This window comes from Lonchura striata, chromosome 33 (genome assembly GCF_046129695.1).
Source record: "Lonchura striata isolate bLonStr1 chromosome 33, bLonStr1.mat, whole genome shotgun sequence".
Taxonomy (NCBI): Eukaryota; Metazoa; Chordata; class Aves; order Passeriformes; family Estrildidae; genus Lonchura; species Lonchura striata.
Window position 1 is genome coordinate 1562671 of NC_134635.1, and position 15513 is coordinate 1578183.

Below are 15513 nucleotides of genomic sequence, written 5' to 3' on the forward strand. Positions count from 1 at the left end.
CGTGCCCGGGGACAGCGACAGGGACAGGCAGAGCTGCAGGGGCTCGGGGAGGGGGTCACCCCAACCCCTTCGCCCCAGGGACGCAGGAGCTGCCTCCCCCCATCCCCGAGTCACAGGAGGGGCGGTGCTGTGGCTTTGCTCCAAATCTGGGGGAAACGGGGGGGAAAAAAAAAAAAAAAAAAAAAATTCCATTCCAGGATAAGTGAGCGGAGGGGTCTGGGGTGGGATCTGCCTGCAAACTCCTACAGGGGCACCCCCGTGCCCTGCTGGGTACCACGAGCCAGCGGGGCGTGAGCGCCAGCGCCGGCAGCCCCACATCTGGAAGGGATTCTGCAGGGAAGGGCGGATAAAGCCTTTGCACCCCACCCTCCTCTCCCTCCCGTGCTGGTGAAGCCCTGGGGCGAGCAGGCGAACCACTGGCCCTAAATAACCCCCCCGGAGCGCCGCTCACCCCTGGGAAGGGCACCGATTCCCGGCTCAGCCTCCGGAAACATCCGGCACCATCCGCCGCCCGCACCCCCTTCCCGGCAAAAACCCTCACGGAGCGCAGAAATCCTCAGCGCAAACCCTGGGGGGCTCCCCCAGGCCAGGCAGGGCTCCATCGGGACCCCCGTGGAGCCCCCAAAAACCACTGCCGTGCCCCAGAGCCCCTCGTGGGAGGATGGGGCTGCTTGGGGATGTTCCCCCCGAGCCGGGAGGGGGTGCGGGGTACCCTCACCCCATACGGGAGCCAAAGCTGTTGGGGGCCACCCCAGTCTGGGAGAGAAGACGGGGGGCTCCAGCATGGGGGCTGAGGGCTGAGCAAGGGCAGGTCACCCGTGCTCCCCGCCCCATGTCCCCGCAAATCCTTCCCAGCTGGCGGGACGCGGCCCCCGCCCCCGGCCACGGCCGCGGCCGCTGCGGAAATGAAACGCAGCTGGACGGCGCGACCGAGCCCGGCCCCGGCCCCGCGGCCGCTGGGACCCCCGGCTGCGGGGCGGGAGGGAGCCCACGTGCCCCGAGAGCTCCGCCGTGCCCCGCAGCGGGAGCCGGGCCTGGCTCTGGACCCCTGCACAGCGCCAGGAGCCGGTCTGGTTCTGGATCCCTGCACAGCACCAGGAGCCTGGCCTGGTTCTGGATCCCTGCACAGCGCCAGGAGCCGGTCTGGTTCTGGATCCCTGCACAGCACCAGGAGCCTGGCAGGGTTCTGGATCCCTGCACAGCACCAGGAGCCTGGCAGGGTTCTGGATCCCTGCACAGCGCCAGGAGCCGGGCCTGGTTCTGGATCCCTGCACAGCACCAGGAGCCTGGCAGGGTTCTGGATCCCTGCACAGCGCCAGGAGCCTGGCAGGGTTCTGGATCCCTGCACAGCGCCAGGAGCCGGGCCTGGTTCTGGATCCCTGCACAGCACCAGGAGCCGGTCTGGTTCTGGATCCCTGCACAGCACGAGACTGGCCTGGTTCTGGATCCCTGCACAGTGCCAGGAGCCTGGCCTGGTTCTGGATCCCTGCACAGCACGAGACTGGCCTGGTTCTGGATCCCTGCACAGTGCCAGGAGCCTGGCCTGGTTCTGGACCCAGCGCCAGGAGCCTGGCCTGGTTCTGGATCCCTGCACAGCACGAGACTGGCCTGGTTCTGGATCCCTGCACAGTGCCAGGAGCCTGGCCTGGTTCTGGACCCAGCGCCAGGAGCCTGGCCTGGTTCTGGATCCCTGCACAGCACGAGACTGGCCTGGTTCTGGATCCCTGCACAGTGCCAGGAGCCTGCCCTGGCCTGGGACTCAGCTCCAGGAACCTGGCCTGGTTCCAGACCCTTACTCAGCTCCAGGACCCTGCCCTGGTTCCGGATCCCCACTCAGCTTTAGGACCCTGCCCTGGTTCCAGACCCAGCTCCAGGACCCTGCCCTAGTTCTGGACCCTTACTCAGCTTTAGGACCCTGCCCTGATTCTGGACTCAGCTCCAGGAGCCTGCCCTGGTTCCAGACCCTTACTCAGCTCCAGGACCCTGCCCTGGTTCCAGACCCTGATCCAGCCCGACCCAGGGACCTTTCCTCAGTCCCGGGACTTCGCCCCAGTCCCGGGACCCTTCCTCAGCCACGGGAACCCAGTCCCTGTTCCAGCCCGCGCCCTGTGCCCAGCCCCACTCGGAGGGACCCCAGGGTGAGACTGCAGCGATCCCCCGGGACCCTGACCCGCACCCCGCACCCGCCGGGGGCTGGGGCCCGGCCGGCTGCTTCTCATTTCCAGGGCCGTAAACCCCTTTAACGACCGGCCATTTATAACCGCTGTAAAGCCCCTAATCACCGCCAGAGCCGGCCCAGACACAAAAGGCTCCCGCCTGCTCCTCCGCCCTCCCACCTTCCTCTGCTTTTTGGGGCTCTGACAGCTTTTCCCACCCCCACCCGGCCCACAGGGACGGGAGCAGGAGGGACGAACCCCCAGAACCCCGCAAGCTCCCGGCCCGTGGGGATGCTCGGCTGTTCGCTCTCCAGCACCGCGGGGGGACCCGGACCCGCGCGTTTATCCCCAAAAAAAGGAGGTTGTACCCCCAAAACCCTCCCTCGGGCTCGAAGCAAGCGCGGCCACGTAAACACGAGGAAATGCTGGAAAAAGTGACGCAACGGGGGCTCGGGGCCGCGGCCAGCCCGGCGGGGGCGGCTGCGGGCTCGGCACCGGCACCGGCACCGGCACCGGCACCGCTCCCGGAGCTGCCGCGGGCACGGCGACACCGGGGAGCCGTTCCGGCAGAAAAGGGGGTGCGGGGGTCGGGGAAGGGGCCAGCTCGCCAGGAAGAAGAGAAGGAGGAGGAAGAGCCCACGGGACAGATGTCGGAGGGTGCCGGGTGACGGCCCGGTAAGGGACCCCCCCCTCCCGCCCACCGGGGCCGGGGGCTCCTCCCCGCCGCCACCGAAGGGAAGAGCTCTTCAATCATTGCTTTTTAATTAGATTTTTGCACATAAACCTTTCAGTTCAAAGCGGTTCCCGGCAAGGCTCGGGCACCTTCGGGTTACGGCCGCCCTCCGGGGGTGTCCCCGGGGCAGCGCGGGGGGCTCGGGCGGCGGATGCGGCCTCGCCGTGCCCGGCTTTGTGCCGCCCCTTGCACAACGAGGAAGGTGGAACTTCTCCACCGATTAAAGACTTTGCAGAGGGATCTGAGTCCCAGCGGCAGCTCCCCGCGCTGACAGAGGTAGTTTTGGGATGAGGAAGGAGCCCGCTCCATTCCCAACGCCCCAGGGATGGGGGCTGTGCTCAGGATGCCCCAAGGGCGCTCCCAGATCGGGAGCAGCAGCAGCCCCGAAGTGTTCGGGGGGTGCAGAACCCCAGAGACCCCTCTGGGGGAAGGCACCGGCCCAGAACCTCCACAGGTCCTGGGGGCAGCGGGGCGGAACCCCCCAAAGTCAGGACCGGGCTGGGGGTGTCACTGTGGGACCCCCCAGAGGCAGGACCGGGCTGGGGGTGTCACTCTGAGCCCCCCCAAAGTCAGGACCGGGCTGGGGGTGTCACTTTGGGACCCCCCAGAGGCAGGACCGGGCTGGGGGGCATCACTTTGGGTCCCCTCAAAGGCAGGATCAGGCTGGGGTGTCACTTTGGGTCTCCCCAGTGGCAGAAGAGGGCTGGGGGTGTCACTCTGAGCCCCCACCAAAGTCAGGACCAGGCTGAGTGCGTCACTGTGGGACCCCCCCAGAGGCAGGTCCGGGCTGGGGTGTCACTCTGAGCCCCCCCCTAGAGGCAGGACCAGACTGGGGGTGTCACTCTGAGCCCCCAAAAGGCAGGACTGGGCTGGGGGTGTCACTTTGGGACCCCCCAGAGGCAGGACCAGGTTTGGAGGTGTCACTCTGAGCCCCCACCAAAGTCAGGACCGGGCTGGGGGTGTCACTCTGAGCTCCCCCAAAGGGAGGACCAGCCCGGGGGTGTCACTTTAGGACCCCCCCAGAGGCAGGACCGGGCTGGGGGTGTCACTTTGGGTCCCCTCAAAGGTAGGATCAGGCTGGGGGCGTCACTCTGAGCCCCCCCAGAGGCAGGACCAGGCCGGGAGTGTCACTCTGAGCCCCCTCAAAGGGAGGACCAGCCCGGGGGTGTCACTTTGGGACCCCACAAAGGCAGGACCGGGCTGGGGGTGTCACTTCGGGACCCCCTGAAGCAGAACCGGGCTGGGGGTGTCACTCTGAGCACCCCAGGGTGTCACTTCTGCTCCGGGTTCTGCTGCAGGTGCTGCTCCCACTCCTCCTCCACCACCTTGTAGAGCTCCATGGTGGCTCGGGCATCTTCCACCGAGGAGTGGCCGCTTTTCCCCACCTGTGGACACGGACACGAAGTCACCACAGCTCCCGTTTTTGGGAGGGATATACAGAGATGAGGGAGTGAAGGCAGCTGTGGGGTAACGCACCCAGCCAGGAGGGGGGGGATGCAGGGAGGTGAGGGTGTGAGGAAGATTTGGCGTGCACGATTTGGGGTGGATTGGGGCACATGGGCAGCTCCAGGGGGCTGCAGATGGATTGGGTGGGCAGATGCAGGGAGATGAGGGGGTGGCAAGTAACTGTGGGAGGGGTGCAGGCAGAATGGGGGGGATGTAAGCAGATTTGGGGGTACAGGAAGCTCTGGCGGGATGCAGGGAGCTTAGGGGAATATAGGGAGATTTAGGGGTGCAGAGAAAACTGGGGAGGTGAAGGAAACGCTGTGGGATGTGCATAAAGAAGAAAAAAAATCTCTTGAGGCTGCAGGGATTGAGCTGAAGGAAGGGAAACTGAGGCACGGGGCAGCCTTGCTCCAGCGTTCCTGGGACCTCCCCCGTTCCCTCCCCACCGTGTCCTGGCACGGTTTTGGGGTCCCCACGGGCACCTGGATGTCCTGGTTGAGCAGGGCCTTGGTGAGGCGCTTGAGGGACACGGCCACGTTCTCGGGGAAGCCGGCACGGCGGTTCAGCAGCGGGATCTGCGCCGTGTCCCGCGTCAGCGCCCGCGGGTGGCAGTAGTGCAGCGCCTTGAAGTCGTTGTGGATGGCGTGGCCCACCACCACCTTCCCCGCCAGGATCCGCAGGACCTGCGGCGGAGCAGGGGGGTGAGCCCCCAGCACAGCCAGCCCCGCTCCGTGGGAAGCTTCTGCCACCCCACCAGGAACGGGGGCAGCCCCGTGGGGCAGGGGGGACAGTCCCTGTGCCTTGGGGACAGTCCCTGTGCCCCAGGGACAATCCCTGTGCCTTGGGGACAGTCCCTGTGCCCCAGGGACAATCCCTGTGCCTTGGGGACAGTCCCTGTGCCCCACAGGGCAGGGGAGACAGTGTCTGGGCCCCATGAGGCAGGGCAGGGACAATCCCTGTGCCTTGGGGACAGTCCCTGTGCCCCAGAGACAGTCCCTGTGCCTTGGGGACAGTCCCTGTGCCCCATGGGGCAGAGTGGGGACAGTTCCTGTGCCCCATGGGGCAGGGCAGGGACAATCCCTGTGCCTTGGGGACAGTCCCTGTGCCTTGGGGACAATCCCTGTGCCTTGGGGACAATCCCTGTGCCCCACAGGGCAGAGTGGGGACAGTTCCTGTGCCCCATGGGGCAGGGCAGGGACAGTCCCTGTGCCTTGGGGACAATCCCTGTGCCCCACAGGGCAGTGGGGACAGTTCCTGAGCACTGTGTGGCAGGGAGCACAGGACCACCATGGGGTACAGGGGACAATCCCTGTGCCCCACAGGGCAGGGCAGGGACAGTCCCTGTGCCTTGGGGACAATCCCTGTGCCCCATGGGGCAGGGCAGGGACAGTCCCTGTGCCTTGGGGACAATCCCTGTACCTTGGGGACAGTCCCTGTGCCCCACAGGGCAGGGCAGGGACAACCCCTGTGCCTTGGGGACAAACCCTGTGCCCCAGGAACAATCCCTGTGCTCCTGAGCCCCCCATCCCACCCTCATTCCCAGCCCTGAGCCCCCCATCCCCAGCAGTGAGCCCCCCATTCCCCCATCCCCAGCCCTGAGCCCTTCATCCCACCCTCATCCCCAGCCCTGAGCCCCCCAACCCCCCCCATCCCAAGCCCTGCAGCCCCCCACCCATCTCCTCACCCTGCAGCCACCCCAATCCCACCCCTGCACTCCCACCCTTGGCCCCACAGCCCCCCACCCTATATCCCATGTCCCCAGTGCCCCATATCCCATGTCTCCATAGCCCACACCCCATATCCCCATGTCCCCAGAAACCCCACCTCACAGCCCGTGTCCTCAGCACCCACCACCCCACATCCTGTGTCTCGGCACCCCCCACCCCATGTCCCTTGTCCCCAGTGCCCCCACTCCATATCCCCTGTCTCCCCAGCCCCCTAACCAATATCCCATCCCAAATGCCCCCCACCCCATATCCCCTGTCCCCAGTGCCCCACACCCCATATCCCATGTCTCCATAGCCACCACCCCTTATCCCCTGTCCCTGGTGCCCCACACCCCATATCTCCCTGTCCCCAGAACCCAGCCCCACACCCCATATCCCCCGGTCCCCACAGCCCCCTCCCCACATCTCCCTGTCTCCACAGCCCCACACCCCTTATTCTGTGTCCCCACAGCTCTCCACCCCACATCCCCTGTCCCCAGAGCCCCCTACCCCACACCCTATATCCCAAATGTCCCACACCCCATATCCCCTGTCCCCACAGCCCCCACCCCACATCACCCTGTCCCCAGCACCCCACATCCCCACACCCCCACCCCACAACCCACCTCCCCGTCCCCACTGCCCTACACCCCATATCCCCCACCCCACAGCCCCCACCCCACCTCCCATGTCCCCAATGCCCCCCACCCTATATCTCCACAGCCCCCACCCCACACCCCACCCCACCTCCTGCTGCGCCCTGCGGAAGGGCACGGCGCCGTTCATGTGCTGCCGGCGGATGCCGCTCCAGCGGGTCCGGTAGTCCACGATGGGCGCCTCGGGCCGCACGTACCGGTCGTAGAGCACGTCCCCGCCGTAGCCCACGATGCTGCACCGGGCCAGGGCGCTGGTGCGCCCGCCGGGCCCCGTGCCCACCATCTCGCAGTCCATGGCCACCAGCTTGTGGGGCACCAGGGGGGTGCCGCCGCTCTCGGGGGCGCTGCGAGCCGCCCCCCGACCCTTCCGAGACCGGGGTACCGGGGGGGCTGCACCGGTCCCCGGAGCCTTCCGAGTCTGGGGTACCGGGGGAGCTCCGCCGGTCCCCCGAGCCTTCCGAGTCTGGGGTACCGGGGGAGCTCCGCCGGTCCCCCGAGCCTTCCGCTTTGTCTCAGCCTCGGTGCGGCCGTGCCGGGGCACCGGGGGGCACGGCGGGGCGGCGGCGGGGCCGTTCTCCTTGCGGCGCCGCCGGGCTTTGGGCCCCGAGCGCCGTCCCGGTGCGGCCGGGAGCTGCTTCTGCCGCAGGACGCCGCGGCGCTCCAGCTCCCGTCGCCGCCGCACGAAGCGCCGGTGCTTTCCGTTCCCCGGCTCCTTCTGCGGGCGCGGCTCGGGAGCGGTCAAGTCCACGTTGAGGATCAGATCGTCCATGGCGGCGGCACGCCGGGGAGGCTGCGGGCGGAGAGGCGGCTCAGCGCCGGGGCCCGCGGCACCGGGACCCCCGGGACCCCGGTACCGGAGACCCCCGGCAATCCCCGACCCCCGGGACTCCCGGTACCGGAGACCCTCGGCAATCCCCGACCCCCGGGACTCCCGGTACAGGCAATCCCCGCCCCCCGGAACTCCCGGTACCGGAGACCCTCGGCAATCCCCGAACCCGGGACTCCCGGTACCGGCAATCCCCGACCCCCGAAACTCCCGGTACCGGAGACCCCCAGACCCCCGGGACCGGAGACCCCCGAGACTCCCGGTACCGGCAACTCCCGACCCCCGGAACTCCCGGTACCGGAGACCCCCGGCTTGGGCAATCTCTGACTCCCAGGACCCCTGACCGGAGACCCCCCGGGACCCCCGCCAATCCCCGACCCCCAGGACTCCCGGTACCGGAGACCCCTGGAACCCCCGGTCCCGGCAATCCCCGACACCCGGAACTCCCGGTACCGGAGACCCCCGGCTTGGGCAATCTCTGACTCCCAGGACCCCTGACCGGAGACCCCCCGGGACCCCCGCCAATCCCCGACCCCCGGGACTCCCGGTACCGGAGACCCCTGGAACCCCGGTCCCGGCAATCCCCGACCCCCGGGACTCCCGGTACCGCACACACCCCCGGGACCCACCCGCACCTCCGCGCCCCGGAACCGGAAGTTCCCGTGAAACACGCGGCCGTCCGGTACCGGCAGTGACGTCATCCGGGCGCGCCGCGGCGGGAACTCGGCGGCGCCGGGCGCGGCGGCGGGGGCTCCATGACGCGACCAATGACGTCATCATGACGCAATTCCCGGTGTCCCGGTGACGTCACGGGTACGGGGGGTGAGTGCCGCCGTGCGGGACGCGGGGGGGGTGGTGGTGGTGGTGTAACAGCCGCGTGACGTCATGGCGGGACGCGTTCGGGCGTGACGTCACTGCGCGGTGACGTCACGCGGGTGGCGAATGGCGGGGCAGGGCCGGGGAGGGGTGAGAGTGGAGGTGGAACAAATTTTTGGAGTTATTTTAAGTTAACGGAATGAATGAAGCGTTTAAATGCTAGCTTGTAGAGTTAAGTGTTGGATTTTAACCTTTTGCTTAAGAAACCCCCGCCGTGGTGCAAAGGGCGTGAAAAAATGCAGATTTCTGAAGCTTCTTGCATAAAGAGCAACACCAGAAAAATACAGAATACCAGAATCCAATACCAAAATATACAAAGAACCCAGATCAAGGTACTCAGATTAGCACCAAAAGCACAGGAGAGTCCCAAAGTTCACCCATGAAGAAGACCTCGATCTTCAGCCTCAAGAGACCACCAGGGACCCCCGCAGGACCACCACGGCAAACCACGCCTGCCTAAATAGGGCATGGGACTATTTAGCATGAGAGGAGAGGCCAGGCGGGGCCATATGTATAAAGAAGTGTAATTTATTACATATGGAACACCTTTGTGCATAAAGGAGTGGGTCAGACTGAGGCTCGGGGCACACGGTTTTGGGGAGATACCTCACCTGTGCCAGGCACTGACAACACATCCTGTCAAAGCCCACCCGAGGTCAGGGGTGGCTCCATGTGGTGGAAAACTTCACCAACCTGTGCTTCCAAAGAAAACTCAGCAATCTCTGTTGTTTGGTCTCAGGCACTTTATTGCTAATTATCTAGAAGATTTTCTCCTTGGGCTGCTGTGGTTTGCTCACAGCTCAGGCAGAGGCACACACACACCCTGACATCCTCTCTCACCCCGACTGCTTCTTCTCTCCCCACCCAGGGCTGCTGCTCTCTTTTATATGGGACATTACAGGTTAAATGTTTATAGTTTTCCCCCAATTTTACCTATATTAAATGGTGCTTTTCTACTCTAAACCAATCTGTGAGTGCCAACATCACCAAGAACATGGAGGTGAGGAAGGAGAAAGAGGGAGGACAGGGCAGGCCCAAATTCCTCCATCTTAAAACCTCTGACCCCCATGTACAAAACCAAAACCCCCCTGTACAGCACTCAAAAATTCTTCCCTTTACTTTGTTACTACTTTTACTCTAATATCTAAACTTTTGTGATTTCTTGTTCTTCCTGCAAGGTTGGTGAATCATTTCATGGTTCAAACCCAAAATCACAGCTGTTTCCAGCTGTGCCAGGGTCTCAAATGCTTCTGACCTGGAACATCCAAAAATGCCCGAGGGACATTCTGAGTTCCCACACATGGCCACTCCAGCAGTGCCCCAGGCTGTGGATTTATTCCGTGTGTCATTTCCCCAGGGTGGCCTCACAGGGCAGGGCCATGGCAGCCGCCCCCCAGGGCACCCCCCAGGGCACCCCCCGGCCGTGCCCGGAGCAGCGCCGAGCCGCCCACATCGTCCAGCTGCTGACGCTCTACCGGCCCCTGCTCGACGCCTTCGTCATCGTGAGTGTGCCAGGGCTGTGCCCGGGCTGTGCCCCCTAAGCTGTGCCCTCCAAGCTGTGACCCCAAGCTGTGCCTCCCAGGCTGTGCCCCTGAGCTGTGACCCCCATGTTGTTCCCCCTGAGCTGTGACCCCTGAGCTGTGCCCTGGGCTGTGCCCCCCAGGCTGTGCCCCCTAAGCTGTGACCCCCAAATTGTTCCCTCTGAGCTGTGTCCCCAAGCTATGAACTCCCTGGGCTGTGCCCCTGAGCTGTGACCCAAGCTGTGCCCGCTGAGCTGTGCCCCCCAGCTCTGCCCCCCAAGCCGTGCCCCCCTCTTGCTGCATTCCCCACGCTGACCCCGCTGCTCCCCGCAGGATTTCTTCACCGAGGACCTGTGGGCACAGCTGCCGCCAGCCTGGCAGCCCGCCCTGGCCGGTGCCAGCCCGGTGCAGCTGGCCGGGCTGCTGGGGGGCGGCGCGGGGGGCGCAGGGGCCGCCTGGCCCCTGTCCCTGCTGGCCTTCGCCGCCGCTGCCCGCGCCCTGGCCCTGCCCCAGCGCCGCGCCCGCGGGCCCCCGCGCCCCCCGTGCCAGAGCTGCCGGCTGCACCCGCTGCTCCGCCGCCACGTCAAGCCCAAAAAGCAGCACGAGATCCAGCTCCTGGGCGAGGTGGGTGCCCCTCCCTGCGCCCCGAGACCCCCACAGCCACCCCCCAAGACCCCCTAAGAGCCGCCCTCGCCCACAGCTGCTGCGCCGGCTGAGCCGCGCCACCGGCTGCCAGCGCGTGGTGGACGTCGGAGCGGGGCAGGTAAGAGCTGGGGGGCACCGAGGGGTGCCGGGGTGTCCCCCCCAGCCCAGCTGAGTTCCTGTCCCCCCACAGGGCCACCTGTCCCGGTTCCTGGCCTTTGGGCTGGGCATGGAGGTCACCGCAGTGGAGAGCGACGCCCGCCTGGCGGGCCTGGCCCAGCGCTTTGACCAGGAGCTGCTGCGGGAGCTGGGCAAAGCCAGGGGGTCCCAGCCGTGCCCCCTGACCCCCCGCGCCCCCCAGCACCTGGCCGGCCGCCTGGACCCCGCAGCCCCCTGGGGGGAGTTCCTGCTGCCCCCCGAGCCGCCAGGAGCCGGCCCCGCTGCCCGGAACCCGCTGGGGGGCCCGGGGGGCTCCGAGGACGGGGGGCGGGTGCTGCTGACGGGGCTCCACGCCTGCGGGGACCTCGGCCCGGCCCTGCTGTGCCACTTCGCCCGCAGCCCCGCCGTGGCTGCCGTGGCCTTGGTGGGCTGCTGCTACATGAAGCTGTCGACCGCCCCGCAGCAGCCCCCTGGCTACCCCCTGAGCGCCTCGGTGGCGGCGTTACCGGGCCACCAGCTGTCCTACCGGGCACGGGAGGCGGCGTGCCACGCGCTGGAGGAGTTCGAGGGGCGGCTGCTCGGGGGCAGTGCCCACCTGCGTGCCCACTGCTACCGCGCCACGCTCGAGAGCCTGATCCGCGCCGCCGACCCCGCCAAGAGGCACCTGGGCCTGCAGCCGGGCAGGAAGGCTCATGGCCTCAGCTTCCCCCAGTGAGTTTGGGCAGGGGGATCCCCTCCTGCATCCCCCCTGGTGCTCCCCAGGGAGCTTTGGGGGAGATCTGCTGGCGCTGCCCGAGTTTGGGGGTGGAGGAGCCGTTTCTGGGATGTCTGCTAGCCCCCCATGAGTTTGGGGAGAGAGGACCCTTTTCTGGAGTTCTCCTTGTGAGTTTAGGGAGTGGGGACACCCTCCTGGCCCTGCAGTGAGTCTGGGGAGAGGGAACCCCCTTTTGGGACCCTCTTCATGACTGTGGGGAACGGGGTCAACCTCCTGTGTCAGTGAATTTGGGGAGGGGGAACCCCCTTTTGGGACCCTCTGTGAGTGTGGGGAATGGGTTCAACCTCCTGTGTCCATCCTGGCCCTGCAGTGAATTTGGGGAGGGGGAGCCCCCTTTTGGGACCCTCTTCTTGACTGTGGGGAATGGGATCAACCTCCTGTGCCCCTCCTGGCCCCGCAGTGAGACTGGGGAGGGGTAGAACTCCCTTCTGGGACCCTCCTCAGGAATTTGGGGATGGGGGGTCCTGCCTGGGACTCCCTGCCCTCTTTTATGACAGATACGCCCAGCTGGGGCTGCCCCTGGCAGGGCTGGACCCAGCAGAGTTCCAGCTGGACTCGGAGGCTGTGGGGGCCATGCTGGAGCAGCAGCACAAGGTGGTGGCATTCTGCACCCTGGGGCAGCTCCTGGCACCTGCCGTGGAGACCCTCATCCTGCTCGACCGGCTGCTCTACTTGCGGGAGCAAGGTGGGCACGGGCACGGCCGCCAGGGCGACCCTCCCCTCCCGTTCCCTCTCTCCCTGGACCCCTCTCTGTGTTCTCAACTCTCCTTTGCCTTTTTCCCAGGTTTCCACTGTGCCCTCGTGCCCCTCTTCAACCCCCGCTTCTCCCCGAGGAACCTGGTGCTGGTGGCCGCACGGACCCCGCTGGCCACGGTGCTGGACAGGGGCGGCGAGGATGAGGATGTGGAGGAAGCAGAGTCCCCCCAGGAGGAGCAGAGCCGCCACAACCCACAATAAACGCAGGATTTTTACGCTCCGGGGCTGGGTGCGAGTCAGCGCCGCACGCCGCAAACACAGCAAATGGAGGGGGGTTTATTGCAGAGCCCAGCCCGGGGGGGCTTCCAGCTCCCCCAGTTAATACCAGTAGGATTTCTTAGCCCGGCGCGTCTCCACGATCCCCATGGCATCCATGATCTCCTCCTCGAACGTCTTCAGCGACGGCCGGTACGTCTTGGCCAGCGCCTCCTCCTCCGACGTGTCCTTGGGGCCATCTGCGCGGGCGAGGGGACGGCGCTGAGCCCCTCGGTGTCCCCCCCGCCCGCCGTGTCCCCCCCAGCCCCGCCGTCGCCCCGCTCACCGATCCACTGCTCGGGCACCACGCCGTCGCGGCGCGGCTGCGGCGGCACGGGCAGGATGCGGCCGCTGCGCAGCGCCACGCGCACACGCTCGCCCTCCTCCGTGAACCTCCACTGCACCTCCGTCGGCTTCCTGTGGGCACACGGCAGGGCCGGGGCTCAGAAAACGGGAAATGCAACCTGTGCGATTCATGCGACGCTCTCCCCTTTATTCCTGAGAAGATGGCAGTTTTTATACACTGCTATATAGTCTGATTGGCATGCTAACATTGTTTGCCTTAAGGTGGTCAGGCTTTTCACGCTGCAGTTCTACCCTAATTCACACTCCGATGGCTCATTACTTTGTAATTACCTTAACATAATTTCTAACTGCACCACAACTAAATTCTCACTGCATCAAAGCTTCCAGGCCCATCAAGGCCACTTATCAGGGCCTAGTCTGACTGGGGAGCTGAATTTTCACTCCAGACATAAATCATGCCCTCTTTCTCTCAGAAATTCTGTAACAACACGGGGGCAGGACTGAGCTGAGGGGTCCCCTCAGCACCCCCCCAAATCCTTACCGGTCCTCGGGGTCCACCAGGGAGATCTGGCTGAGCAGCAGCGGCGCCTCGCTGGCGACGTAGCTCCCCGAGTACTTGGCCGTGCGGTTGACGTAGCGATAGTGCTACGAGGGCATGGGGGGGTCACGGGTGGCCCGTGGGCTCCCCAGCCTCCCCACGGCCTCCCACGGCCCTCCCTGCCCCAGCCTCACCGTGTTCAGGCCTTCCACCACCACCCAGTTGCGGGCTTGCACCACCTGGGTGACCGTGCCCTGCTTCCCTGCGTCCTTCCCGGCCAGCACCTGCACCTGCGGCGGGGAGAGGGGCAGAGGTGGGACCCCGGCGCGGCCGCCAGCCCGGGGGGAGCCTGGCGAGGGGGGAGCCTCACCGTGTCACCCTTGAACACCTTCCAGTCCTCCTTGGCGATGGGCTCCACGAAAATCTTGCGGCGGCGCTGCCCTGGCGGGTTGCGGAGCCGGGCGGCCGTGGAGTCGGGGGGCCAGGTGCCGTGCCGGTAGCCCGGGGGCAGCCGCGGCCGTGCGGCGCTCAGCAGGGCCGAGAGGCGCATGGTGCTGCGGACCGGGGGGTCGGGGGGCGCTGGGGTCACGGCACACCTCGCCAGGGCCGTGTGTGTCCCGGGCCGGGCGGGCGCAGGGCCCAGCAGAGCCCCCCACAAACGGGGTCCCAGAGATTCGCACCCCCCGCAGTGCCTTTGGGGGATCCAGGTACTGGCAGGGACATCCAGGGACATCCCTCATCCAGGTACATCACTCACCCAGGTACATCCAGGTACATCCAGGGACATCCCTCACCCAGGTACATCCCTCACCCAGGTACATCCAGGGACATCCCTCATCCAGGTACATCACTCACCCAGGTACATCCAGGTACGTCCCTCATCCAGGGACATCCAGGTACATCCCTCAGCCAGGTACATCCAGGTTCATCCAGGTACATCACTCACCCAGGTACATCCAGGTACATCCAGGGACATCCCTCACCCAGGCACATCCCTCACCCAGGTACATCCAGGTACATCCCTCATCCAGGTACATCACTCACCCAGGTACATCCAGGTACATCCAGGGACATCCCTCACCCAGGTACATCCCTCACCCAGGTACATCCAGGGACGTCCCTCACCCAGGCACATCCCTCACCCAGGTACATCCAGGTACATCCCTCATCCAGGGACATCCAGGTACATCCAGGGACATCCCTCACCCAGGTACATCCAGGTGCATTCCTCACCCAGGTACATCCCTCACCCAGGTACATCCCTCACCCAGGTACATCCCTCACCCAGGTACATCGCTCACCCATGGAGGGACCCAGGGGTCCCACAGGGCACCCCCCCACCCCAAGGGGACGCAGGTGTCCTGCAAAGCTCCCAAAGGGGACCTGTGGAGACCCCCAGCTCCCCGAAGAGAACCGAGAACTCACACGTTCATCTTCCCCTTCCCCCAGGGGGGAACACGGGCCGGGGAGAGCACCCAGGCGTCCCGCAGATCCCGTCCCCCCAAAAACCACACGGCCACTGGCAGAGCCTCCCCCACCCCAAAACCCCCCGAACCTCCCCCAGGGAACCCGCAGAGCACACCCCTTCCACCCAGCCCGCCGGCAACGACCCCGCGGCGTCCCGCGGAGCCCCGGCCACGCCGAAAGGGCTCCAAACCGCGGCAAACACCCCCGGCAGCCCGGGAAGGGCCCGCAGAGCCCCGGCCACGCCGAAAGGGCTCCAAACCGCGGCAAACACCCCCGGCAGCCCGGGAAGGGCCCGCAGAGCCCGCACGGGGGTCCCGCAGCCCGACCCCGCTCACCTGCGGGGCCGCGCCGCTCCCGCGCTCCGGGGGCGCGGCGGGGGCGTGGCCGAACGGCACGGGAGTGACCAATCACGCGGGGGCGTTGAGGTCCTGGCGCGGGGCACGCCGGGAGTTGAGGTCCTGGCGCGGGGCACGCCGGGAGTTGCTGTCCTGGCGCGGGGCATGCCGGGAGCTGTAGTTCCAGCGCCGCCCCGGTGCCCCGGCCCCGCCGCAGCCCCGGCCCCGGTGAGCGGCTGCCGGGAGCCGTGGTCCGGCCGCGGCTGCATCTTCTGCCGCTGCCCTCCCCGTCCCCGCGGCTGGCCCAGGGGCACGGGACGGGCTCCGCTGTCCCCTCTGCAGGGAGCCGGGCTCGGCCAGA

General features: G+C 66.5%; 3 protein-coding genes across 3 annotated transcripts; 1 reads left to right on the forward strand and 2 right to left on the reverse strand.

The window, feature by feature from the left end:
- Positions 1-3526: 3526 nt before the first annotated feature.
- Positions 3527-8157, reverse strand: ISG20L2 (interferon stimulated exonuclease gene 20 like 2). The gene is made up of 4 exons (XM_077789346.1): positions 8153-8157; positions 6789-7487; positions 4818-5018; positions 3527-4274 (listed from the first exon to the last, which is right to left on the reverse strand). The coding sequence occupies exons 2-4, from the start codon at positions 7464-7466 to the stop codon at positions 4161-4163; spliced, it is 993 nt and encodes a 330-aa protein (XP_077645472.1). The 5' UTR covers positions 7467-7487; positions 8153-8157; the 3' UTR covers positions 3527-4160.
- A 1481-nt stretch (positions 8158-9638) lies between these two features.
- METTL25B (methyltransferase like 25B) lies at positions 9639-12469 on the forward strand. The gene is made up of 6 exons (XM_077789390.1): positions 9639-9901; positions 10253-10543; positions 10620-10682; positions 10755-11431; positions 11993-12180; positions 12280-12469. The coding sequence occupies exons 1-6, from the start codon at positions 9644-9646 to the stop codon at positions 12450-12452; spliced, it is 1650 nt and encodes a 549-aa protein (XP_077645516.1). The 5' UTR covers positions 9639-9643; the 3' UTR covers positions 12453-12469.
- A 38-nt stretch (positions 12470-12507) lies between these two features.
- Positions 12508-15275, reverse strand: MRPL24 (mitochondrial ribosomal protein L24). The gene is made up of 6 exons (XM_077789391.1): positions 15153-15275; positions 13721-13904; positions 13545-13640; positions 13354-13457; positions 12793-12923; positions 12508-12706 (listed from the first exon to the last, which is right to left on the reverse strand). Exons 2-6 carry the CDS (start codon positions 13898-13900, stop codon positions 12570-12572), a joined length of 648 nt encoding a protein of 215 aa, XP_077645517.1. The 5' UTR covers positions 13901-13904; positions 15153-15275; the 3' UTR covers positions 12508-12569.
- Positions 15276-15513: the final 238 nt, after the last annotated feature.

Excerpts from the sequence above, each read along its gene's own strand:
- MRPL24 (XM_077789391.1), bottom strand. The coding sequence starts at position 13,900 with ATGCGCCTCTCGGCCCTGCTGAGCGCCGCACGGCCGCGGCTGCCCCCG. Across the intron at positions 13,641-13,720 it reads AGGTGTTCAAGGGTGACACG|GTGCAGGTGCTGGCCGGGAA; the intron begins GTGAGGCTCCCC and ends TCCCCGCCGCAG. Across the intron at positions 12,924-13,353 it reads CTGGTGGACCCCGAGGACCG|GAAGCCGACGGAGGTGCAGT; the intron begins GTAAGGATTTGG and ends GTGTGCCCACAG.
- METTL25B (XM_077789390.1), top strand. The coding sequence starts at position 9,644 with ATGCTTCTGACCTGGAACATCCAAAAATGCCCGAGGGACATTCTGAGT. Across the intron at positions 10,683-10,754 it reads TGGACGTCGGAGCGGGGCAG|GGCCACCTGTCCCGGTTCCT; the intron begins GTAAGAGCTGGG and ends GTCCCCCCACAG. Across the intron at positions 11,432-11,992 it reads CATGGCCTCAGCTTCCCCCA|ATACGCCCAGCTGGGGCTGC; the intron begins GTGAGTTTGGGC and ends CTTTTATGACAG.
- ISG20L2 (XM_077789346.1), bottom strand. The coding sequence starts at position 7,466 with ATGGACGATCTGATCCTCAACGTGGACTTGACCGCTCCCGAGCCGCGC. Across the intron at positions 5,019-6,788 it reads TCCGCAGGGCGCAGCAGGAG|GTCCTGCGGATCCTGGCGGG; the intron begins GTGGGGTGGGGT and ends GCTCCGCCGCAG. Across the intron at positions 4,275-4,817 it reads TGCTCAACCAGGACATCCAG|GTGGGGAAAAGCGGCCACTC; the intron begins GTGCCCGTGGGG and ends CCGTGTCCACAG.